This window comes from Sarcophilus harrisii, chromosome 6 (genome assembly GCF_902635505.1).
Source record: "Sarcophilus harrisii chromosome 6, mSarHar1.11, whole genome shotgun sequence".
NCBI lineage: Eukaryota > Metazoa > Chordata > Mammalia > Dasyuromorphia > Dasyuridae > Sarcophilus > Sarcophilus harrisii.
The window spans coordinates 64,184,521-64,211,462 of NC_045431.1; the positions used below are offsets into that span (position 1 = coordinate 64,184,521).

At 35.3% G+C, this 26,942-nt stretch overlaps 1 protein-coding gene and 1 long non-coding RNA gene across 7 annotated transcripts in view; one reads left to right on the forward strand and one right to left on the reverse strand.

The window, feature by feature from the left end:
* The window catches only part of LOC100929768 (malate synthase), a 99,709-nt gene that overhangs the window by 14,097 nt on the left and 58,670 nt on the right, over positions 1–26,942 (reverse strand). For all 6 annotated transcript variants that reach the window (XR_004230274.1, XM_031942717.1, XM_031942719.1 and 3 more), the window contains 11 exons: positions 24,778–24,835; positions 18,613–18,738; positions 16,879–17,097; positions 15,802–15,892; positions 15,074–15,150; positions 14,773–14,883; positions 10,083–10,142; positions 8,884–9,040; positions 7,721–7,919; positions 6,246–6,324; positions 1,023–1,115 (listed from right to left, as the gene is read on the reverse strand). Coding sequence is in view for 5 of the 6 variants with exons in the window: in XM_031942717.1 (XP_031798577.1) it covers positions 1,023–1,115; positions 6,246–6,324; positions 7,721–7,919; positions 8,884–9,040; positions 10,083–10,142; positions 14,773–14,883; positions 15,074–15,150; positions 15,802–15,892; positions 16,879–17,097; positions 18,613–18,738; positions 24,778–24,783 (1,218 nt within the window). In the remaining variant the exon portion in view is untranslated. The remainder of the gene's footprint in view (positions 1–1,022; positions 1,116–6,245; positions 6,325–7,720; positions 7,920–8,883; positions 9,041–10,082; positions 10,143–14,772; positions 14,884–15,073; positions 15,151–15,801; positions 15,893–16,878; positions 17,098–18,612; positions 18,739–24,777; positions 24,836–26,942) is intronic.
* Positions 10,181–11,426, forward strand: LOC111721353. The gene is made up of 2 exons (XR_002770598.2): positions 10,181–10,523; positions 10,730–11,426. It is a non-coding gene; the product is annotated as an uncharacterized LOC111721353 (long non-coding RNA).

Consider the following 26,942-nt stretch of genomic DNA (forward strand, 5'->3'; position numbering starts at 1 on the left):
GTTTTAGTAAAATTTTTCTTGTTATTCTAAAATGACTAAAATATTCCAGAAGAAAAAACATCATAAGAGTTTTGGTTTTTAAGATCATGATTTCATTTGAATTTCTGTGTTTACACCATGTTCTCCTTTAGTTTCATTGTCTAACATTCAATTCTTCTCCAATCACTTCTTCCTCATCATTCACTGATTCCCTTTTTTTCCACTACCACAAAGGTTTCCTCTTTGGGTCCAGTGTTTCCCCATTCTTCCCCCTCCGTGATCATCCGCCTGTGGCTTCCACTGCTGCTTCTGTGGAGATGATTCTCACATCTGTAGACCTCGTTCTGATCTCACCTAAGAACTCTCCATGACCAACATCTTCTTACCTCACATCCTTCTCTCAGAATGAAAACTTCCTGACTCTTCACTCTTCCTCTCTTGAATGGTCCCTCAAGTATCTTAACAACATTTAGAGGATGTACAGAACCATATAAGTAAGTACATAACTAGATTTTTCTTAACTGCTCTTTGTTTCATAGGAGCACAGATTTGTCTGACTGTAGCTGGAAAGAGCCTCAGAGACCAACTGATCCAATTCCTTCATCTGAAAGGAGCAAAGTGATTTGCTCAAAAGTTACACAGGTAGGAAAAGCTGGAATGTGAACTCATCTGCTCATTTAATAATTTTTTTTTAAACAGTGTTTTATTTTTCTCCCAGTTACAAGTTAAGAAATTTTCTCATTTTAAAATCCAGTATGTCTTTCCATCATCCATGTCTCTTAAACCCATTTTGAATAACCCCACAATGCATTGCACAAGGCCAGGCACTTAGTAAATAGAGCATGGACCCAATGTCCTAAGAATCTAACGCAAAACCACTATCAGGGAACAGAACGGAGAATTCTTTCTGTGGCACTATTACAGACTTTAGCTTGAAATTCTGTACTGAGGTTTTCTGTTAGCTGCAAATCCTTCTCTAATGTCTGATAATGTATGCCCATCTTTAATCTGGTAATAAAAGACTTCACTGAGAAAATACTTACTGCAGGCATGGTTAGTAGTTCTGTTGCAGTAATGTTCACCCCTTCAGGAATGACATGTAACTGATTGGGACCTCTTGTATATTCCTTAAAGAGCTGTGCCAAAGAGAAATAGATGTTAAGACAATTGTAATACTGTTCTGGGAAGTCATTACTTGTAGTTGAAAGCTGTTTTGGTTTTTCTGTTTTAATTGTCTTGTGTGTTTGAGCTTTTATCCCTCACCTGAGCCACATTAAAATAAATTTTTCCCTTCATCACCAAATAAGCTATTTTCACCACATCAAATAAAAGGGTTTTTTCCTAGTATAAGGTAGTAATAACAATGGATCTACGCCCTTGTCCAGTGCAGCACTGCTATTTGATAAGATTGTTGAAAACCTTTCTCCCTACTCTGAAGGTTTAGCAATTTGTACATGGCATATTGAAATAGGATGATACTCATGAAATAGGATGTGAATACAAGCATTGTGTTTATGCTGGTGTTTCATGCTAACTACTACAATTAGAAGTGGTATACTATATTATATTAGCCCAAAAAGAAAATTACTTTTCTATCCAAAATCCTTTAGGAAACTCTTTTTGCTCTATATCTTTTATCACTGGAAAGCCCTAATTATTAGGCACGATGATAATGGTGATGGGAAGCTTCAGTTATTTGGACATTACCAAAAGTATGGTAGCTAATACATTTTAAAGGATAATTTTATTCATCAAAAGATAGAAGAAACATATAGATTTTCTGTTCTAGAAATTGCTCTGGCAAGTATAAATTATAGGAATCTATATATTAAGAGGAGAGCAAAGTCAGGCATAGCCTAGGTACCCCCTAGATTTTGAGAGATGCGATTTTAGTGTTCAGAGCATCTCATATCCTAAAGTTCTACTGAGAGGTCAGAGCAAAAGAGATGGAACACTCTTTACTTTTGACAGAAGAAATTATTCTTATAAGAAAGAGCCAGTGGATTTATTGAACTACATCAACATGGATGTATATCAATCAATGCAATTATTTTATTTATTTTAATGATAGCTTTTTATTTTCAAAATACAAGCAAAGATAGCTTTCAACATTTACCCTTGCAAAATCCTGTGTTTCAAATTTTTCTTCTTCCCTTTTCCCCACTCCCTCTCCTAGACAGCAAGCAATCCAATATATGTTAAACATGTGATAAGGCAGATATTTTAAAAGTTATTATAAAAGACGGAAGCAAGGGCAAGTGAGAGTGAACACAAAATAATTGCCATCCTGAAAGAACATAGTCAGGAGGTAAAGCTCTGAATGAAATGGAGGATTAATGAGGACTGTGGACCAAGAAAAAGACCTTTAAAAAAAGATACAGTATGCAAGTAAATCCAGATTCATCAACTTAAAGTAGTTTTTGATGCCAAAAATTGAGAAACAGAGAAAACTGACTAGTGCATCCTCAGAGCAGATTCATTGTGTTCTGCTCACTACCGACCCATGTGGAAGGGCCAAAGAAGCTCTGGAAAGGGGCTGATGGTCTGTGATAGAAGTTACTTATTCCTCAAAGCAAAGCTTGTACAGACATTCTGTAACTACTTCTGTTCATCTAACCAAGTGGTGAAGAGATGGAAATTCTGCCAAAGTTGGAAAGTCTTCAAAAAAGCATTGTCCAGCCCAAGTAAGATTCTTTCCTTGCACTCAGTTTCCACTGAGGAAGATGAGCTGTTCTGGGTCTTCAGAGAGGGATGAAGGACATGATGTATCTGGTTTTATAAAAGCATACCCAATTATTGAAGAGATTGACTCTTCAGGTAAAAAAAGGAGAAGATACACTCCTTTTGATCTGGGAGCTTGGGCTTTTGCTCATTCAGAGGCAACATAAGGCCAGGAATATGTGGCCCAGGTGTTAACACTTCTATTGATGTTTTCTATTCTTTTAGATGAAGGAGTATGGGAGATGGCTGTGACCTCATGAGCTTCGAAGGTAAAAGAATGAGCACCAGAAATGTGGAAACTGGAGTTCAGATCAGCAGAGTGAACAGAGGGGTGGCAGGTGAATCAAGGAATACTGAACTGGGAGAATCAGCCAAGGGATATTGAAATGAAAACTCATCCAAAAAACAGTGCAGGATTTGTAAGTGAATCTGGGGGTGGGGGGTCAAAAGCTCAACAGAAATTGCTTTCAGTGTGAACCTGCTCTTCTCAGGAGAGTTAGGACATCTTCTCCCTCTCCAAGTTCTGAAAGGAATGCTTTGTGATTTCTCTTGTTATATCTTCACAGCAAATATCTTTCCCCTTTTTCTTTTTAATAGTATTTTATTTTTTCCAAATTCCATGTAGAGATAGTTTTCAACATTCATTTTTATAAGATTTGAGTTTCAATATCGTTAAGGGAGGACTCTGGGAAGATGGTGGAGTAGGTCTATAAATTTCAAGCTTTCCCAATTTTCCTACAAATAGAACAAATTTGGCACCTTAAGGCAAACACAGACTGGTGAAACCCAAAAAGAGCTGGCACAATCCCAGAATATCAGAAGACCCCAGGCTATGGATTAACCTGTCTGATAAGCAAACACTTCTGGGCTAACTCTGTAGAAACACCTAGTAAAGAGTCCCTGGGCTATCTAGGTGTGGCTGGAGCCTCTGCAGGAACCACAGAGACTTTCATTTCCTGGATTGCTTCTAGAATCAGGGGTTTGACACCTGGAACAGAGGGAACTTCAACTAATTAGGAACACCAGGCCCACCAGTGCTACAGAGACATGGCTCTAGGTGAGGAGGAACCAGCACACGCTGCTGGTTTTGGGCACTTGCAGGAGGGGAAGCTCTTGGTTTGGGGTTTCAAGCTCATGGTTTGGGGTTTCAGGTCAGAGGGGAGAGCTGAAGTGAAGCCAGAGGTACCATACCCACCCATCCCATGATTAGAGGTACTTACATTAATATTTCTTATTTTAAAAATTAATCAGCAAAGAAGCAAGAATCCAACCATAGAAATTTATTATGGAAACAGGGAAGAAAAGAAAAAAATATTTGTTTCAATATTTTTTCCTCCTTCCTTTCCTTCCCTCACACTAAGTAATCTGACATAAGTTATACATATTACATGTACAATCATTTAAAACATTTCCATATTAAGTTGTGAAAGGAAAATCAAAAATGAAAAACCATGAGAAAGATAAAACAAAAACAAAAAATGGAAATGGTATTCTCTGATCTCCATAGTTCTTTCTTTGGAATATCTCTCCCTTTGTAAAAAAAAATCCAAGTGCTATCAGTTGGAGGATGACTGGATAAGTTATGGTATGGAATATTATTGTTCTGATCAGAAATGAGGAGCAGCAGGCTGATTTCAGAAAAGCCTGGGAAGACTTACATGAACTGATACTGAGGGAAGTAAATAGAACCAGGAGATCATTGTACACAATAACAGCAAGACTGTATGATGATCAACAAGTCTTAAAAAAATGAATATTGAAAATAATCTTTACATGTATTTGGGAAAAAAATACTACTGAAAAAAAGACAACCATCCAAGGTATTTGGGAACTAACTAACACACAACCCCAGAAATCATCCCTTAATGCATAAATGAAAAAAAGGAGAGGCACTAGCAAATAAGAATTGAAAACTGTTAACAACCATATGATAGAATGCTCCAAATCACTAATAAAAAGACAAAATCAAATCAAAACAACCAGGTTTTACCTCACAACCAGAAAACTGGCAGATATAACAAAAGACGTAAATAGTCAGTGTTGGAAGGATTGTGGGAAGAGAAGCAAACAGGTACATTGGTGGTGGAACTGAGTCAATAAGTAATTTTGGAAAGCAATTTGGTATTATGCAAATAAAGTGAGTAAAATGCTCATGCCCTTTGATTCAAATATTCTGCTACTAGTGTAATACCCCAAAAGGCCAGTAAGATGATGAAAGTTCCCAAATTATTTATGCCAGCATTTTTGGTAATACTCATGAACAGAGGATTGCTTCATTCTCATCAACTTAAAAAACGAGTGGCACTTACTAGGTACTTATTAAATATTTTTGATTGACTAGCTAGAGATCATGCCATATGAGGACTGATTAAAGAAAAAAGGGATATTTAGCCTAGAGAACATATTTAAGATAGATATAAAAGCATCTGAAGGTTTTCTCCTGGAAGGGCAATGAGATTTGCTTGGTTTGTCCCAGAGGGCAGAATATAGAGCAATGCTGCAGGGACAAATTTAGGATAGATAATAGACACACGGAAAAGCTTTCTAACAGTAAGATCTGTCTACAAGTAGAAGCAGTTATCTGGGAAGATAAAGAGTTCCTTTTTTTTGAAGAGGAATCCAAATGACTTTTTCAACAATGTTGTACTTATCCAAGTATGGCTCCCAAAGTATCATAGTGGATAAAGAACTGGGCTTGGAGTCAGTCCGATCTGAGATAAAATTTCATCCCAGACATTTACTAGGTGTGTTTTTGGATAAGCCATTTAAAATTTCTGTCTGTCTCAGTTTCTTCATCTGTAAAATGGAAATAATAATGGTGTCTCCCAAGGATGTAGTGAGAATAAAATGACAATATTTGTAAAGCACTAAGTAAATATATAGAATTTAAATGGCTTATGAGATAGATGCTCTTTAACTATAAAATTCATAATTTTGAGACATCAGGGATGGAGAGATGAGACAAGAATTTAGGTGCATCAGTTCCTCCTAACTACTTTTGTTTTTTGCAATGACTTAGAAAACATGAGCTCAGGCTCATGTTACCTAGTTCAAAGTGATGGACAGTTTGATGAGTTAGCCAGAAGAATAATAGGAGATGACTCATTCTGACTGTGATCTGATAATACAGAAAAAACATCAGATAAGTAAGAGAGATAAGTCTTTCCAAACACAGCACAATGCTTTGTGACAAATTAGTATTCCAACTTAAGAGTAAAAAAAATTAGAAGTTAGAATAAGTAATATAAATACAGTAAGTTAAATATAGTTAATAATTTAACTAAACTAGTTAGTTAAGTTATTTAGTTAAATTTAAATATAGTTAAATATAAATACAGTAAGTTTATTTCCTGCTTAAGGCCACAATCAGGTAAAATTTAGTGATTCAAAATCTTTTATGCAATAAAATAAGAATGCCAAAGAAAGTATAACATTTTTTAAAGTCAGTCTTCCTTAAATGATACAATATACTTAAAACCATTTAAAAATAAAACAAAAACAAACATATAAGATCTTCCCAAATGTAAAACCATGTACAAAGGTACCTTCTGCATTGGTTCCACCAAACCAATATCATACACCATAAATCCATCCACTCCAGCCTTAATTTCAAACAATTTGAGCCTAGAATTAACAAAGAAATTCATTGGTCATCTGTTTATAATCAGACTATTTTATTAGGTTGTCTTTTTTTTTTTTTTTTTTTTTTTAATAAAAACTTCATTTGGAAAGTTTTATACTTGTTTTTCTTAAAGCTGTAAAAGCATCAAGTAAGGGACAGTTTGCTCATCCCGACCCATAGGATATTTGTAGTTCAGTAGTACCTCAACTATCCAAATACAGGGAGAACTCAGAAATAAGCCAAGCAAAATAAGCCTTAGAGTCTTACAGTAGCTTAAACAAACCCATAAGCACCACAGGTACAACCGTTTTGGTTTAGAATTGTGTGGAATTTATGTTAGTGACAGAATGAATGAGTTGATCATAAGATTTTTTTCCCCTCTAGCTCTACAGCAGACGGGATATGAAGGTGAGAATGTAGAGAGAAGGAATTATTGCTCAACGAAGCTGACCCCCAAGAAGCAGGAGAAGAGAAAGAATCATAGCAACAACCTGGGGACATTTAGTTTACAGGCAAACAAGGCTACATAGATCAATGTGAATAGGTCATCCAGAGAAAGGAAATCAAATGAGAGTCTGTATGTTCTAAGAAGGCAGGAAAGCATGTACATATTTTTTTTTTTTTTTAAGAATTTTCATTAAAAATGGCATGTTTTTTAAAGAAAGATTAGCAATATTTGTTTCCATTGAGAGCAGAGAAATGAGATCATGAATTATCTGCTTGTTTGTTTGCTATTATTCCATTAATGAAAATGGAATAAATGAAAAAAATAGGTAGAGAGTGGAAAAACATGGTCAACTCTAAAAAACAGACCTTAGTTCTGATAGTTTTTGTGAGCATTTCTCTACATACTGTGTGGCACAACACAAAAATACTGGGTTAATAGTCAGAAACCATGGCTATTTTGAATCTTTATTCTGCTTTTACCTTTGTGAACTTTTTTTTTTTCTGAAGCAATTGGGGTTAAGTGACTTGCTCAGGGTTACACAGGTAGGAAACATTAAATGTATGAAGTCAGATTTGAACTCAGGTCCTGACTTCAGGGCTGGTGCTCTATCCACTGCATCATCTAGCTGACCCTTGTGAACTTTTTAAAACTACTTTTCTCTGGGCCTTATTTCTTTCATCTCTAAAATGATAGGATTGGAACAAATCGTTAATATCATTAGACTATTTTGAAAGTGTTAGGTTTGAAGTCAGGATCTGTATATCTTAATCACTCTGGGCCTCTTTTATTATCTGAAAAATGAGAGGATTGGGCTAGATAATCTCTAATGTATCTCCCAACTCTAAATCTATGCTCCAGTGATCCAGTCTGGTCTCTCAGTTTCAATCTCCAATGAAAGCGCAATTGAGAATTTGCTCTATAAGTCCTAAAAAGTTTTATGATTTTCTTACCGTTTAACAGCTGCTAAGACTGACTGGTAGCTGTCACTGTTTTGGTCCTTTGGTAATAACAAGGCAGCCATCCCTCCAGTTGCCAGAGCTCCTCGTCTGTGACATGTTTGCACCAGTAAATCCATATAACTCTTGAGGAAAAGCTTTTCCATGTTAACATACTTGCTCCTGTCTGGCAACAAGAATTCAGCTCGATGACCTGGTAGAAAAATGGGGTGAAAGAAGAAAAGGAGGTAAAGAGAGATACGAATCAAAATGTTCACTGTAAAATTTTCTGTACAAGTCTGCTTCATAAATCCTAATCCCAACCTTTTCAGAGTGAAAGCATGAACTGGATCGATTCTCATATTAAGAAAACAGGTATTTTTAAAAATGCTGAGAAATAGTCCCTTTCCTGGCACAGTACTTTTCTTTCACGAATTCCATTCAAGAAACTTAAAAAAAAAAAAATCTATTACATTCAAGGAATTATTTTAGACGCTAGGGACATTAAAATTTTAAAATGACAGCTACACACTTCACAGAGTTTACAATCTGTTGTAGGAAGGAGTATAATGTATACATATAAATATGATGCAAAATGCCATATAGCAAGGGCAAAAGAGAAATCTAAGAAAATTGAGAAGGGAGAAATCACTTCCCACTTTAAGATAAGAGCAGAGGGCAGCATATGCAGTATACGCTGAAGGCTCATGGAAGCCTTTACAGAGGAGGTGGTACCTAAGATGGATTTTTGGAAGAATGGGATTTCTACTGGCAGAGATGAAGGGAAGATGCTATTAGCTTTTGTGGAAAGAGATCAGGGAACATATTGGTTTGGCTAGAACATGGAGTCCATGAAGGAGAACAGTATCCTAAGTGAAGAGATGGCCCTGCCTTGACTCCTACCTCCTCTAAAACCTTTTTCCTTTAAAACCTTCCTGTCAGTCTTGGCCCAGAAGAGACCTTCAGTTGATTAAATTAAGAAATTTAGTTTATCTTCTTTTCCTTTAAGAATCCCACTTGCCATTTCTGGTGACCACATTGCTTACCTTAGGTTTACTGAGAGTAGACAAACTTTTAAGGTAACTGTAAAAACAAACAAAAAACCCCCAACAAAGTCCCTCTTTTGTTGTCAAGGCCATTTTTAAAAGACTTTTTTTTAAAGGTCACTTTCTTCTCACCAAATTTGGAGACAAAAGAGGCAGAATAATCCCAGATGCCACAGTTCAAGCCAGCAGAATGGTCTCTCAGTTCATACAAAATCTCTTCCATCTCAAATGAGGCCAGAATGCTTTCTATTAACACAGTGGCTTTGATGGTACCGATAGGCATATTTAGCTGCAACCAAATTAAGCAATTATGAAGAAACAGAAAATACTAAAACTAAAAAATGATTTTCTTCAAAAAGCAACTCAGATGAGTTATAGACAAGAATACTATCTTGAAGAAAAATTGGGTGTATAGAAGCATATTATGGCTAGAGTTCTGAGGTAGGAATCAGGAGGACTTGGACAGACCTAAATTTCTCTCCTCACACTCTAGTTATGTGATGCCAAGCAAGTCACTTAATCTCTAGGCCTCAGACAACTACTTAGGACACATCTATTAAGTCATGGTAGCTGAAAACACTCACATATGTTCTTAGTGCAGTTTCTTTAAGATTGACAAGTAACATATTGTGTATCTAAGTTATATTTTAATATATTTAACATCTACTGGTCATCCTGCCATTTAGGGGAGGGGGTGGGGGGGGGGTAAGAGGTGAAAAATTGGAACAAGAGGTTTGGCAATTGTTAATGCTGTAAAGTTACCCATGTATATATCCTGTAAATTAAAGGCTATTAAATTAAAAAAAAAAAAAAAAAGATTGACAAGTAACAGAAGAAGTGTTTCAACATGCATCATTTCCTTGCATCTCTCTTACATCCTGCCACACAGGAAATAACACCTCCAGTGGAGCTGAAAGCTGTGTGAAGATTTAATTATCCTGAAGATGTTAGGCAGACAAGACTGGTTGAGATAAGACCTCAGTGTCTGTGAAGAGCCCTGAAAGGCCAGAAGAATGGTCCTAATGGCTGGCCTGGTTCTCTTTTGTGGCACTGCCTTGATGTTCCATACATTGACACAAAATCATCTAGTGTGAAGGTCCAAGCAGCTCATCTGACAGATTAATACACAGATATTTAAAGAAATAAGATGACTTGCCTGATGTCATAGTACCAGTGTAAGGACCAAAGCCCACATGACCTAATGCTTATTTCCTGTTATGCAGCCAATCCTCTACATACATGTAACATTTGTAAGTCTCAGCAGTCATGATTGTTTTTCTTCATTTATTACTACAAACAGAACTTAAAAGGACCGTTTTAAAACAACTTACCTTTTTCTGGGTCCAGACAAATATGTTATTCCACAGTCTGGCTTCCTGATAACTCTCTACCTGTGGCATAATAATGTTGTATATGAATTATTGTTGGTTGTACTACCTTAGTAACTTAATTACACACTATCACTTGACTTAAGCATTTTATAGACAACGATTGTACATGTGTACAGTGTTTTGTGAAGCACCTATTTGGTCCTCACAACTCTGTGAAGTAGATTAAGGAAAGAGCATGGGGTTTGACATCCAGAAAGGCATGTTCAAACCCTGACACCTTTCAGAGCTGGAGATGCTATCAACCTCACAGCTTTATTGGGAGGACAGAGCTTCACAAACTCAGTGTGAGTCTTTCTCCTTATTTTGAAAGATGAAGATCTTCAAGTCCAGAGAGCGGATGCATACAATGTTGTGCTGGGGACAAGGAGCAAAGCCAGGACTGTGAGTAAATCTGGGGCTTTTTCTTCTATATCAAAATAGTTAAAATAAGCTATTTTTACTTTTATTGGGCTTAAAGGATAGTGTCTTGTGGAATTCCTAAATTTTTGCACTGATCTTGCTAAAAATTGCATGCTGATTTTATTTAAAGTACTAGATGCTATCAAATAATCATCTTTTTTGTTCGTTTGTTTTTTGTTTTGCTGAAGGAACTGGGATTAAGTGACTCATCCGGGATCACACAGCCAGGAAGTTTAAGTTTCTGAGGCCAAATTTGAACTCGGGTCTTCCTGACTTCAGGGCTGGTGCTCTAACCACTGCATCACCTAGCTGCCCCTCAAATGATCATCTTAAGTCTGCAAGAAGCATATTAATTTACACAATTAGCTTCTGACAATGTAAAATTAATTTTTATATGTTACCATTATTCATTATAGTATTATTTTGAATTTCTCTTCAATGGAGAAATCTCTTTGTACACAATTCTTTCCTCTATAAGATAAAGATCAAATTAATAAATCTGACAATAGGGAATAAAAAATTAAATTGGAGCTAAGCAAGTTGATCTCTAAATCAACAGGTGCTTATTATCATTATTTTTAAAAAATTATTTTCAAAACAATCGTTCATTAATAAATTCTATCTTATCCCTTGATTCAGCCTTTTTCCACCATTGAGAAAGCTCTATGTGTGTGGGTATGTATCAGTTATTTCTATATATATGTTCTATCAATGTATTTCTATATTAGTCAGAATAAGACAAATCTTAAGTTGCAAAAAATTCAGAATAAAAATAAAGAGAAAGTGTAGGAAAGAATGTCTCCTTTACTCTAAATAGCTTTGTTTTCATTGCCTTTTGTATGTACTGAAAGATGACAAGAAACACATTAAAAAGGAACAATTTAATGTATATTTTAAAGAAAAATTTTAAAAGTTTTTATTCTAATAGCATATTTTCCCAATTGCATGGAAAGATGGTTTTTAACTTTCATTTTTGTAAGATAATGAGTTCCAAATTGTTTTTCCCTCTTTCACCTCTCTTTTTCTAGGCCTAATATAGGTTATATGTCTATATTCATTTTAAATCTATTACCATATGAGTCAAGTTAGAAAAGAAAAATCAGAATAAAAGGGAAAAGCCACAAGAAAGAAAAAAAAGAACAAAGCAAAAGCAAAAAAAAAAAAAAAAAAAAAAAAAAAAAAGATGAAAGTAGAATGCTCAATCAATACAATGGGCTTAAAACTGTAAGAGTTGTGACAGATAGGAGACTACGAAAATTTTAATGCTCCAGTTTTATAAATTATAGAATTTCCACGCTGGAAGTAAGCATAGAGATTATTTTGCTCAAGCTCATTTCTGACCCCAGGATCTTTTAGCCTACTTTTGCTTCTCATAGTGTTGAGTAATGGAAGGAGTACTAGATCTAGGTTCAGAGATCTTGGATCTTTATTGTCCTGTGTGACAGTGGTTTAACCACCCTCCGCTTCAATTTTCTCACCTGCAAAATGAAGGGTTTGAATGAGATGACCTCTAGGGTCCTTTACAATTCCAATCTATAGTCATGCCTCCTCTCACACCTTGAACTCTGTTCTCTTCATGATCATTAGTCCCTGCCTTCCTTCTTTTCCTTTAAGTCTATCAGTGCTGTTCTGGCATTGGTTTTTCTCTCATAATATGATTAATACTGTGGTCAGCCAGTTCAAGTATGCTCTTTCCTCTCTCCTAGAATCCTGTGTCTTGGGTAACTTTATTTATCTGTTTCTACTCCTCTTCTGGCCCAAGTTAATCCTGTCACCTGCACTTTTGATCCCAAACCATTCTCTTAAATACCAAAACTTCAAAATCTAGCTCAATCCAATATCACTTTTCCTTTTCAATCTCTGTCTCTGCTTACTTTGCCTCTCAGTTTACAAATGTGTTCAGATATCCCTTTATCCTAAAAGAACTTTTAAGGCCCTTCCCTTGATCCCATTACTGCCCCAATCTGTCACTTTAGCTCTTTCCCCCTATTTACTGCCAAACTAGTAGAAAAAATCATCTTCCTTCATTTATACTTCCTAGCCTACTTATTGCTGAACCTCCTCCCCTTCCAACCCATCACATCCTCTGAAGAGGGATAAAACTGACTACTGATGTTCGTTCCTTCCTACCCTATCACCTCAGTTTACTTCTAAAATATCCTGCTACTGAAACAACACTCTCTGCAATCACTAATATCTCCCTTAGGGTGAAATTCAGCCTCTGATTAGCTATAGAATGAACTGGCATTTAAAGCCTGTCACAACCTTCCCCCACCCTATCTTTCCAGCATTGTGTAGTTCTCTTCATGAATACTTGAACCAGCCAAACTGGCCTTTTTACTGTTCCTTGTATGACACTCCCCTTTTCCAGCTCTCTGACTTTACCTTGGCTGTCTCCCAACTCTGGAATATACTTCCTCTAACATACACCTTTTAGAATGCCTATCTTGCTGCAAAACTCAGCTCAAGCACTATCTCCCACATGAAATCTTTCCTGATACTCACCCTGCCTTCCACCATCCCCCATGATCTGTCTTTAAGCACTCTGTATATAACTATATATGGACATGTTATCTCAGCTCACTACACTGTAAATTCCTATAGGGCAGAACTTTTGCCTTTCTATCTCCAACACCTAGCACAGAATCTGGCACACAGTGCCAGAATATTTACTAAGGGACTGATTATTACTCTCTACTCTTTGATCCTTTCTTCTCTCAGCTTCCATGACACATTATTCACATGGTTCTTGTCACTTCTTTAAGGATTATTTTGCTCCTTTCTCATCTTCCTCCAACCCTTTAAATGATACTTATCCCCCAAGTTCCATTCTCTCTTAATGATTATACACAAGCATTCAATTATTATCATTAGGTAGATTATGTAGATGACTCTTAACCCTCATCTTCTCCAATTCTCTTTCTATCTGAATTCTGTTAGTGCCTCAAATGAAACATGTCCAAAAACGACCTCATCTTCCTTCCCTCTTCTTTTTTTCTTTGGATGGCATCACCACCTTCTTCCTACCTTCCACATCCAATTAGTTTTCAATTTCCCTACAAATGTGACTGACATTATTTTCTTCTTTTCTCTATTCCAATCAGAGCCACTTTATTCAGGCACTCATTTCTTCTTCTCCTCTCATTTCCTAACGTCCTGCTTTTAGTCTATACCAGACAGGTAATGGGATTTCAAACTGGAAGGCTTCCCCATTTTACATATGAAGAGTCTGAGACTGGAAAAGGAAAATAACTATCCAAGATCCCCTTTTCAATTCATTCAATGTCCTGCTCAAATCATCTTTTTTGGTCCTCTTCTCTGATCATACAACTCCTCTACTCAAAAACCTTCACCCCTACGGCCCATCAGATAAATTATAAATCCCTTGGCTTTGGTGTGTCCTGTGCCACCTGGGTGCCTATGCTTCCCCCAACAATTATGCCTAGATGGAACTCTTCTACCTGACCTTATCTTGGTCTATTGGAATCCTTCCCATCCTTCAAGAGTTAACTGAATTGTCACTTACTCCATGAAACTTTCCCTGAGAGCCCTCCTTTGTTTTTGCCTACATCCAAGATATCTCTTTCTCCCTGAATTCCTAGTAGCATTTTGCTTTAGATTTCTCCCCTAATATTACTCACTCTTGTATCAATTATTTGTATCTATGTATCCCTTTGCCTTCCCCTTATATTAAGATTAAACCCTTAAGTGCAATGGAACTCCAGCATTTGGCACAATTCCCTATATCTAATTCTATAACCCACGAATCCATAGGTTTGTCTGAGTGGGCACTCCTTCCATCAAAACATTGAAACCCTTCTTTAGTAGATGGTCTCTGAAATACTGTGACTAAAAAAATCTAGTACCCTATAGCCACTCTTCTGATTGAGAGACTAGTAGTCTTGGACAACAACCTGATTCATTGTTGGGTCTGAAACAGAAGAATTTTCAGCTTGGTTAGTACCTACCAGACTTTATGTTATATTGGCATAAGTTTTGACATTAGAGTGATCTTTTAACTGGACTTGTGGACGCAAATCAAGAATGTAGATATTTCAGTGGTGGCAGATAAACTTTTTTGGAGTAAACTTTGCCCAAGCTAACCTCTAACTTAAGACTTTATTAATATTATTCTGATTCTCTTTCAATGCTGCTCATGGAGAGCTTTTCAATAAGAATTTTTGGTTTACTTTTATTGAGTGGTTCAGAGAAACAATGTTGTGAAGATTACCTTTGAAAGATAAAAGAAGGGGCCACTTTCATTATCATATAAGATTTTCCCCACATGGAACATCAGCAGACCATAATCAAAGAGGGGTCCTGGAACTTGCTTTCCATTCACCTACAAAAAAGACAAGAATAAAACTTCTGAGAAGAGGCAAATCATAAGTGGTCCCATTACCAACCCTTTAATGATTTACATGGGAACAGGTCCAAGATTTCAAAGGTACTTCAACTGAATAAATAAAAATGCCTCATTTGCCTAACATATAAAACACATCATTACAGTTATACAGCAAAAGTATTACTACCATCATATTGTGTTCTACCATGTTCCAGGCTCTTGGTCTAAGCATAAGAACAGGGGCTTTGGATATGGGTGGAGCACCTAGAATAAAAAGAAGGTAATTCAAAGTAAGATAAATTTTCACAAATATGTCCTGAAATATAAATAGCATATAAGTACAAAGCTAGAAATCCCAATCAAATTCCCAATTTTATTGTGTTAGTTTGGCACGTTAGGATTCATATAAATTTAATCTGTCTATCCTTCTGACCTGAGTAAGTTTTAGCCAAGATAGGTCTACTTACTGACCCTCTGAACCTGTGATTATTTCTATCACCACTATTTAATTTCACTTCATTCTCCCTATGCGAAGTATCCATCCCATCTTCACTCTCCCTAATCAAATTCTACTTTTATATTCTTCAAGGCTCAGCTCAAGTATCACTTCCGCAGAGATTTTCTTGACCATTCCAACAACCCACAGTAGTGACATTTCAAGCTTATAAATAAACCCAGCACTTACTCCTTGTACCATGCATTTGGCATTCAGTCATGTAGTACTTATGCCAACTTTTTGGTTAAAACTTAACTCTTGAATGATTTAACTTTTCAGATATATAAATCTGTTATCTTTAAGGACAAATATCATTACTCTTTTTTTTTTTTTTTTTTTTTTTGCCCTCCCTACAATTTTTTGCTCAGTGTTTGGCACAGAACATATGCTCAAAACGTTATTACTGAATTTGATCTCACCTGGAAATTTATGATGAACAGCTTGGACAACGTTATAGATACCCTTAATTTGATTAAAGAAAGTTGGACAATTGCCATCATCGAAATCAACCTGATGGTAGAAATAAGCAAAATATTATTATCTCATGATAATGCTGTAGATTGAGTTTTGAGTCTGGAATAAAGAAGACTAAACTTTGAATCCAGCCTCAGACACTTACTAGCTGTGGGACCCTGGGCAAGTCAATTAATCTATTTTGCCTCAATTTCCTTAGCTGTAAAGTGAGAATAATAGTAGCATCTACCTCCTAGGATTGTTGTAAGGATCAAATGAGATAAAAATTGTAAAGCACTTAGAAAAGTGCCTGGCACATAGTAAGCACTGTATACATGTTTATTTTTATTATTTAATTATTTATGTTTGCTGATTCTGCTTAGGCCTTGAGATATGGCTGCACGTAGGTGGGATCATCATCTATTCAGGGATCCCATCAGTTTTGCAAGTTCAAGACCTGAAAATTATCAATTCACCCTGGAGTTCTGAGGATCTGGAAAACTGATTCATTCTAAACAACTCATAAGACATGGATTTATGTTAATTTACTAACTTCTCATGGGATACCAAATTGACAGCACATGTGGCATCATCACTGGTGCTCACGTCCTGGTGAATCATTTCAAACAGTAAAAAACTGACTACCTTAGCTAGAGTAATCCTGCAACAAGCTGAAAAACCTCCACGTGCCAATAGTGAGGGTTTGAATATAAAATGTAATAGACTGATAGGTGTAAAAAAACACAACCTATATTTAGTTTAAAAAAAATTTACAATGAAAATGTTACATATTTTATATCCTTCTAGGAAACAAAGTTAGCAATGAGAAGTAAAACTGCTCTAGACTTTTTAATTTATTCAATTAAATGATTTAAAAACATAAGCTCAACCATTATGTAACATATCACCATGATTCCCATGCAATTTCTTGTTGAATAGATAAGAGTGATAACACATAATAAGTAACATAAACTTAAAAATCTATCTACATATGTAATATTATGTTACAATGAACTGGAAGACTCTACATAATCCCATTGTACCTGAATGCCCTGTGCAGTAGATCCTAAGGCACTGAGGAATCTCTCAGTTTGGTAAGGTGCAGTATCACCAATATCCACCTGCCGGTTTTGTAGTCTCCTAGGAACTGGCAACACTTTCCATGTTTTGTCTTTGCGAATATGGGACGTATGAGTAGAGAAGTCTGGGAGGCCATTGGTTAGATCCAACTGAACTTTTCGAGCAATTCGCTGTTGTAGGATCTGTTCAACATAAATTTTTTTTTTTTTTAGTAATTTCCAAATACATTTAAACATCATTAATTATGCTAATGTTTGGTTTTTAAAACCTAAATAGCAAAGACAAGAAAAACCCTCAAACATCCCCTTTCTAAATTCTCAACAAAAGACAAGTGAGGGTAGCTAGTGATTCTCAAGATTGTGGGTTTTATCTTGAAAATTCCACCTTGATCTATTCTTCCCTGTTTCTCCTCCTTGTCTTTTGTCATTCCTTGAAAATGAATATGCTTATTAAACTTATTTGAAAAAAAAAGTGTCAAAAAACAAGACTTTGTTACCTGAAAAAAAAAGTGAAATAAAAAACCAAAAGATAATAGGGTCATAGATTCAGAGCTGGAAGATAAGTTATCTAGTCCAATTTCCTTGTTTGATAGATGAAGAAGCCGAGGTTCAAAGGACAACATTGATATATTTTAATCTTTAAATTAAAAATTCCTTATCAGAAATATTATAAAGTGGATAGACCAAGATTTCTACAAAATAGAAGGTATCTCTTTTTAAAACTACTCATAAGTGTCTCATAAAAGACTGAAATTAAAAATGGGATCACTAAAGGCATGGTGTAATTCTTTTCTTCTTTTTTTTCCTTGTAAGACAATTGGGGTTAAGTGACTTGCCCATAGTTGCCCAGTTACTAAGTATTAAGTATCTGAGACTGAGTTTGAACTAGATCCTCCTGATTCCAGGGTTGGTACTCTATCCACTGCACTGTCTAGCTGTCCCACAACTGTGTTTTTTCCAAAATAAAATATGGCCCAATTCCTTCCAATCCTGGGTCTACTTTTACTGCCCATTGGTAGCACCTGTATGAGATGTCAAACAAACCATTCTCAAGAGTAGCTTTGTATAGCATTGTCTGGACAATATACATTTCTCATGTGCTTCTCCTGCTGTTCCCTTTCCCCCTTCCCTTTCCCCCCCCTGCAGATTAAACCAAATTCTTTCACTGGGGAAGTATTATAAAGTTTGGGAAGGCAATGAAATTAACAAAATGTCATCTAGGAACAGCAACACTACTTGAATAACTTTACCATCAACAGAGAATCCAGATTATCTTTGGATTTTATACAAGATACTTACTTTGGCAAACATTTCACCTGATATAAGTACTCTGAACTATTGAACATAATTTATCCCACTTGCTGCATTTACCTTGAAATTTTATGTGATTCTGATGTACACGTAAGAAGGGTCCCTTCTCTGAAAAAAAGCTTTGAGGGCCAGAATACTGCTCTAAGATAAATGCTTTCTTAAAATTCATATACAAGAAACACAACACTTCTCTACACTCCTGAGTCATTTCTTGGCTGTGGGCTGTGGAACTGATTCCTGTTTCATGGAATGTACAGCTGCTGCCAATCTCACTTCTAAAACATAGCTCATTTCTCATGCCAAGAGGATCAGAACATTGTTCAGACTCTATCAACTATGTTTTCAAATCATAGTTAATCAAGCAAATTTAAATCAGTGCCAAACAACCTTATCTACGTCCAGTTCAAAAGTGGAGATCAATTCAGCTAGAAAGCGAACAGCGTCTTGGGTTAGGAGGGTGTTATATTCATCTTCCAAACCAGGAGGAGATAGGGCCAAGTCCACAGCTGCTACCTAAAAGAAAAATTATGAGCCAATTCCACAAGATGAATTAAAGAGACAAATTCAGAACAAAAAGTGAATTACAGCAGTCATAGAAATGCTCTATAAGCAAGTGAAAGTCATATTCCTGATTTTTCCTCAGTCACCCCCAAAGCAGAATATGCTGTTTTAATATATATTTTTTAAAAGGTTATGTGTCACATAACATTTCTTATTTGTCTCATTTATTGTCATCCCACAATGTTCAGATGTGATTTCATAGACAGAGACCATTCATTTTGCAATGCTTAGCATGTAATTCAGTGTGTTCACAAAATACTTAAATGATTATGGAGATGGGATGGGGTACTGACACTATCAGAAAATAATTCTTTAATTTTAAAAATGTATACACATCTCCTATAATGTGAAGATCATCATTTTTTGGACCAAACCAGACACATGATTTCATCAGCTTCTTTTACCAATGAATATCTGTATATTGTCTAAGGCTAAAAAAGTTTTTTTAACCTTTCTGTGTGTCATACATACAGGAGGTTAAAAAGGAAACCAATTATGAAATCAAAACTACTTTTAAAAAAGCAAACAAGTTAATGTCTAGTTTTAGAGAGCTGTTGCCTAGAGAATTTGAGAATTAAATGTCTTGCACTTAGCTAATATATGTCTCAGAGAGAAGTTGAATCCAGATTTTCCTGATTCTGGGGCTAACTTTCTATACATTGCCTCTCCCTGCATCACTGATGATAATGCTGGTACAAATAAAGCAGAATTGGCAAAAGAAGATAAAAGGGAAATGTAAGAGGTGAAGTTAGGCCCTAAAAATTCAGCTAGACAACATTGCCATTTGAAGTTATTTTATATCTTGAGGTTAAACCACAGAAAATAAAGTCAACAAGTATTAGGCCCTTATGTGCTAAATACTCTTAAACAACATATTAAGAATATGAAAGGAAAAAAAAATGGGTACACAGTCTGAAGGCATGGACATTTCTGTCAAGAGAACAAACATGAACTACAAGTATTCCAGAAACACTCCTCTAGATAGTCAAGTAAAGTGGTCAAAGAAACAAAATTCTTTTAATATGGCAATTTCTGAAGTAGGACTCAAAAATGTGTGGGTTTGATCTTAAGAGATACACCAAATCTCAGAATTGGAAGGTCTTTGGAAGTTTCTAATTCAACTCCTGAGTGAATGAGAATCTCTTCTCTTCTACAATGTACCCAATAAATAGTTTTCCCCTTTGGTTAAAGACTTGTAGTAGGATGGAGTGAGGAGGTAGTTGAAATCCAGCTTGATCTCCTTGACCCATAAACACCATATCCCTCTTTTGCCTTCATCTCAAAACCTACATCCTCTACAAAGTCTTCTTGAGGCCATCTCAACTCAGTCCACTCCCCATATCCTCTAACATTCTTGTTCATATTACTCATTTGGCACTGAAGAGATCTCATTTCAATTCAAAAAGCATTTATGAAGTGCCTACCGTCTGCCAACCACTGTGTTAAATGCTAAGGACACAAAGATAGAAACAACAGTCCTGTCAAGGAAGTTATGTTTCACTTGGGGAAAACCACATTGTACCCTGATGATTAAATAAAGAGGAACAAGAGAGCTGTGAGAACTAGAATGTAAGCAAGTGGCCACCTGTGACTTCGCTCAGTGAGTGACATGTAGTATAAAGTAGACTATTCCCTAAGGAGACCAAGGACATGAAAATCGGCTGTCCTGGGTATATGGGTTTCCCTATTTTGCTACCTTCTTATTAGGTATGTGTGTGCGCCCCACTCTCCAACCCTCCATTCCATACTATCTGTATTTGTGGGAGAACGTGGCTGAGAATTATGGCTGAATTGTTATGTTTTAATTATTCCTGCTTTTGTCTCATAATAGCTAAGTGTTATGATTATTCCTGTTTCTACTATATTGTTTTATAAATGTTTCATGCAAATGTTAAGAACAACCATGTTTCATCAAACAGAAGAAAAAGTCAAAAGCAAATGTTGCAAAACTATAAAGAATAAGTACAATTCAAAGAAGAGATGGGGGAAGACCCTTCCATCTCACCCTTTTGCAGAAATGGGAAGTCCACAAGTGTTGCCCCTTGTACATATTTACAGACTTTAAAAAAAGTACTGGATCCCTACACTAATTACCAATTATCTTCTTACTTGATCTCCCTGACCAACTCTACATGTGATTTCTTATGTCTCTTCTTGAAGTCAATCTTGACTTCTTGTCTTTTTCAAAATAGTCCCTACCCAATGTTTCTGAATCAACTCACATGCAGAAGCCTGAATACCAAGTCCAGGTTCTTTTCAGGTAATCAAGCTATGCAAGTGGTTAGAAGTTGTACCACTGCAATTGTAGGAAGTCATGACACATTTGTCATTCTTTAGCTATAACTAACAACCTAGTATAGCAACCCAATTTTCTTGACTGGGACACCTTCCATTGACCTGGACACAAATTCCTGGCTTGTTTGGATGCCACAGATAAAGACCGATTTCCCCCCAGGGACTAGGGCTGCTCTTTAATCTAACTGGTGGTGACTGGCTGAGTGGGAGGTGTGAGAGGGATGGACTACAATTGGACAGAACTCTTCCCCACTCAGGGGAAGATAAGAGCTATAGAAGCTGGCTTTCAACCTTTATACTCTGGGAATTGATTACTCTCTCCACCAGTCTTCCAAAAAAGTGGTGGGGTGGGGAAAAAATCTGGAGAAGAAATTTCCTACAGTGGTAATAGTCACATACTTGCACAAGTATTTCTAGATAGATGCTCTAACTCCCAAATTAAATTTTAAGGTCCCTGAGAAAAGGGAACAGGTCCCATGTCTTTTGACTTTAATCCCTAGCAGTTTCTGAACTGCCAGTTAAATTATCACTGATTAAGTATGAGTCTGTTTTGTGGCACTTGGCATTGGTATTTTATATATATATATGTATATATATGTATATGTATGCCGCATTTAATATCAAAGTCTATTTAATGTAAAAGATATTGTAGGATAATTATCTATGACTTAAGGATAATTGTTCCTATTATATTAAGTGTGAATGTTGTTATAATGTACATTTCAGTTGTTAAATGTAATTCCAAATAATTTTCCCACGTTCCTTCTAAGCAAAAACTGAAAAAAATTAAAGATTTTATTATTATTCTCCTTTCCCCTAAGCAAATAGAAATTCTATTGTATTATATATTATTTTGTTTTATACAATGATATCATCTGCAGTTATTGACACAGTGTTAGAATGAAAAGTAATCAGAAATTCTCATCTTAGCTGAGCAAATATTCTGCCTGTCCACTAGAGGAAACAGTTTTAAAAGACATTTCTTGAATTTATTCATTAAAATGTCTTCATAGCAATCATAAAATATTTTTTATATGAGGCTTAAATCTTGGTTTTAGTACTATATTTATAAAATTTTACTATCTGAATTCTAGGTCATTAGCAAACATTAACAAAGAAATACTAGTTCACATTTGCATAAACTAAATCCACACAAACTTTATTTTAATGTTTTATATTTCTTACATTACTGTTATTTCCAATAATCCTGTCCCTTTTCTTTGCCCACAGAACTCTCCCTCTCAACAAAAACAATTAGACTGACATCAGCTTGTTATGTCTGGTAGCATGAGCAACATTCTGCATCCATATCCTATCATTTCTTTATTGAGAAGAGAGAAATACAAATTTCATTAGTCCTCTAGAATTGGTTGGTCATTACATTAATTTGATTTATGATAAAAATTCTGATTATAATTAAATTGATTTAGGATTTTTGAGATATTTTTATTGTTTTCTTGGTGCTGCTTTTGCTGTTTAATATCAGTCTTTATAGATATTCTCAAAATCCTATGAATTCCTTATATTTGATTCTTCCCCTTTATTTTAATTTTGCTTTTCATCTGAATATCAAAGTTATTACCAGAATTATTGTTTCCCTGCTATCCCCTATGTTTTAAAAGATAGCAGCTGTTTAAAAAAATCACATGGTTTATGTAAAATTCTATACTTATATTCCTACCATTTCTACAGTGAAATGGAGGGAGATGAATTTCTTCTGTACTCTTTCTGGCCAGTACTGGCCATTACCTATATATACCATTTAGCATCATTTTAAGTGTTTTCATTTACACTGCTGTAGTAATTATTTGTTTTGATTCTGCTTATTTTACTCTAAATCACTTCACATACATCTTTCCATTTTTCTCTGAATTCCTTACATCCCTCATTTCTTAAAAATTATATTTACATACCACAATTTGCTCAGCGAGTTCCCAGTCATTGAATACTTAATTTACAATTCCTTGCTACCATAAAAACTTGTTTTAAATTTTTAATGTTTTAAATACTTTGATAAATATTATGCCTTGTTGTCTTATACTTCTTTGAGAAATATGTTCAGTGGGAGTAATAATAAATCAATGAGCACTGTCACTTTTCTTATAACCTCTAATTATTTTTGAAAATGGTTAGGTGAATTCATGGCTCCACAACTCCCTGATGTACCTGTTTTCTCACAGTTTCATCAACATTTAGGACTTATTATTACTGTCTTTTGTCACCTGTGCCAATTTAATGGTTATAAAATAAAACTTGTTTATTTTGATTTGTTTTTCTTTGGTTGTTGATAATTTGCATTTTATGAAAACTTTTTGTTGCCAGGTATGGTGACATATCTGTAATTTTCTACTTTTAAGGAGGCTAAGGTTAGTGGATCTTGAAATGGGGAATTCTAAGCTGCAGTGAACTAAACTGATCAAGCGCTTGTACTGAACCTGTCCCAATGATGGGTGAGCCCTGTTGTAGTAAAGGGAAAGAGAGGAGCCTGCCTCCTTCAGAAAGTGTGAACTGGCTCAGGATGTTAACAGAGCAGGTCAAATTCCCTATGGTGAGCAGCTATGGGAGTGGGCCTGTGAGTAACTGTTATATTTCTAGCCTAGGTGAGAGAAGGAAAAGGAAGAAAAGGGTAAAGGGGAAGGGAAAAAGGAAGGGACATAAAATGAAATTATTTGCTCAGTCTTGCCCTACTTCCCTATCCTCCCCCTTCATGGAACACCTCTCTTCTTTCAAGAAATACCTCAAATCCCATTCTCTATATGAAGCTTTTGCTGAGGTTCCCAATGACTAATGCTCTTCTCTAATTACCTTGTTTTATTTGTAATTATTGTCTTTACTTTGTACATACACACATAATTACTCTTTTGTCTTCCTCGTTAGAATGTAAGCTCCTTAAGAGTAGTGTGAAGTCAACGTTTTTTTTGTCAAGTTCTTCCAACATACCTCTCTACAACAACTTAAATAAATTTGCTGAACCAAATTTTAAGTGGGAAATCAACAAGAAATCACAGAGAGTCATTTTTCTACCCTAGGGCAATGTAGGAAGATAGTTGTGGTCACTGCGGTGGGAGCTGACTGAGATGACAGTATGGCAGAAGTAGCACCAGTTTGGGGCTGTTGTGGTAGTCAGTGAATAATACCCAGGAACAGAAAGGGGATTGAACACTTGGTCAGAAAGAGATCCCAAGCCATAGAATTGGGTGCTATTTGGCAGTTCTGTTATCCAATACTCAAATTTTTAAAAGAGCAAAAGATGATATCCTTTTTTCTTAAATACAGGAATCAAAATCAGATTAAATGATTCTATTATTCCTGGCATTGCTATTCATCAAAGGCATATTTTAGCTAAATTATACCACTGATAACTTGTATTTAGTTATAGGAAGTATTGCAATGCAGCCCTTCTACCACAATTAAATTTCAAAGTAATTTAATTACAGCAATGTATAAAGCTTTTATATATTAAAAATGATAAATATTAAGACATTAGCACAGATTAATTACAGAGACAAGTTATTAAAAATAGGAGAAAATTTTCTTCCTAAAGATTTTAAGCTTAAAAAATTGTTAGTCAAATCAAAGTGAAAAGTGAAATAACAAAGCAAACTAATTCTGTTTTAATTTCTCAGTTGTAGCAATTGTCCTACAAATGTTTAATTTCCTTATGGAAAGTAAATTCAGAAGACTTTTTTTACTCACAGTCATTTCCAAAAATATTCACAAAGTGTAACCTGAGCCACCACCACAGTGTCCAAGTCTGAAAGGGAAGAGCTGAATATGAAAATTGTGCTAAATGACTAGTTTTATCTTTCAATGTTTAACAGTGGTGCTGAGTCATGACTTTGAACCTTCACTTTCTGGTAATTTCCCAAGCCCATTTCTTCACTTGTTTTTCTTTTTCCTTCTATAGTTTTCTTCTAATTCTAGTAATCTCTATAGTCTTTCAGGAACAACAACAATAAATTATAAAAGGATACAGGTGCAGAATTCAATGAATCACGATGTTACTACTACTAATAAACTTTTAAAAGGTTTGCAAAGTACTTTACAAATATTTAATCCTCATTATTACTGAGGGACATAAGTTCTACTATTATATTCATTTGATAGATGAGGAAATTGAGAGTATGAAGGGTTAAATGACTTGCCCAAACAGAATGACACAACTAGTAAATGTTTGAGGCCACATTTGAACTCTTTATTCCAGGTCCAGCACTCTATCCACTGTAGCATTTAACTGCCTAATATTAATAATGACAGTCAATGGTCATATTTCACTATCTTATTCACCTCTTTTATTTTTCTCTTTGTGTTCCCATAAATGACTCGCATTTCCTTTCTGGTGTACATGTATTATTCCCTGCTCAAAAATGAACACTCCTTGAAGACAGGTACTATTTTGTTTTTTGCCCCAATATCAATAGCACTTAATAACAGGGTCTGACATAGAGTAAGCTCTTTAATAGATAAGTGTGGAACTGAATTTAATTTTTCACTTTTCCTACTCTGGCCTTTTCCTAGGGACTAAGCTGGCAATCTTGATACTAGCATTTGTAGGTATGATTTTTGTCTCCTCAGTAATCTTTGGGGTTTAGAAGATTCCTAACCTCTGTTTTCTCTTCCTCTCTGGAAACAATTTTTAAAAATCCTAATTCCATCTCTATAATAAGTTGATAAACAGATAACTGCTAATAGTCAATAACAAATTCTCATGGAGATTCTTTGATATCCCTCCTCCAAGTTTCAACAGCAAAGCAAGGAAACTCCAACATAACATAATGGGAATCAAAAGCAGCTTTTAACCAGACAACAAAACTGCATCGTTAGTCATATCTGAAGAGCATTTCAAGTTATAACTTTTATTTTTTATTTTCTGTTTAACAAATTTATTGTATGGATTTCAGCCATGACACCAAAGGTATTTAATTTTATTGATATCGTTTGTTTTAATATAATCTCTATCTCAATATTTTGACATTTTGGGCAGTTCTCTGCCCAAACTCTACAAGTCACCTCTTATAATAAAAGGGAACAAAAAGGCAATTCAACTAACACAACTAACACGTCAACCAAGTCTTATAATATTTGCAATATGTCATATTTAAAATGTCTGAACTTCAAGGGTGAAGAGAGGTGAATTTTCTCAACTCTTCTCAAGTGATAGATTTAAGCATTAAATTATTCTTGTTTGCTGTTCTTTCTATGAACGTTGCTATGAATGAGAAACAACTTTTGCTATGATAGCTCATTTTTTCCTACTGTTAAAAATTTATATTTTATTCTGCCCCAGTTATATATAAAAACAATTTTCAACATTAATTTTAAAAACTGAGTTTAAAATTCTCCTTTCCCTTTTCTGCCCCCTCATTGAAAAGGCAAGAAATCTGATATGGGTTATATATGTGTAACCATGGAAAACATATTTCCATATTAGTCATGTTGTAAAAGAAAACACAGTCCAAAATAAAAACCCAAGAAAAATAAAAAAATTTTTTAAGGGTGCTTCAATCTGTAATCAGATTCTATCAGTTCTTTCTCTGGGGATGGGTAGTATTTTTTTACATGTTAAGGGCCTTAGAATGATCTTGGATCATTACATTGCTTAGAAAAGGGTTTCTTATAGTTTTTCCACTCACCCTTTTCAGTTGAGAAATTTTTATGTTATATAACCGTGGGTATATAGATATATAAAATAGGTACACAAATGAAACATTTACTGATAATCATAATTTCGCCACCTCCACATTTAATTACATGATTCCCATATGGAGCTGGGACCCACAGTTTAAGAAGTTTTGGCTTAGAATATAACTAAGTCATTCACAAATGATCACTTTACAATATTGCTGTTACTGTGTACAATG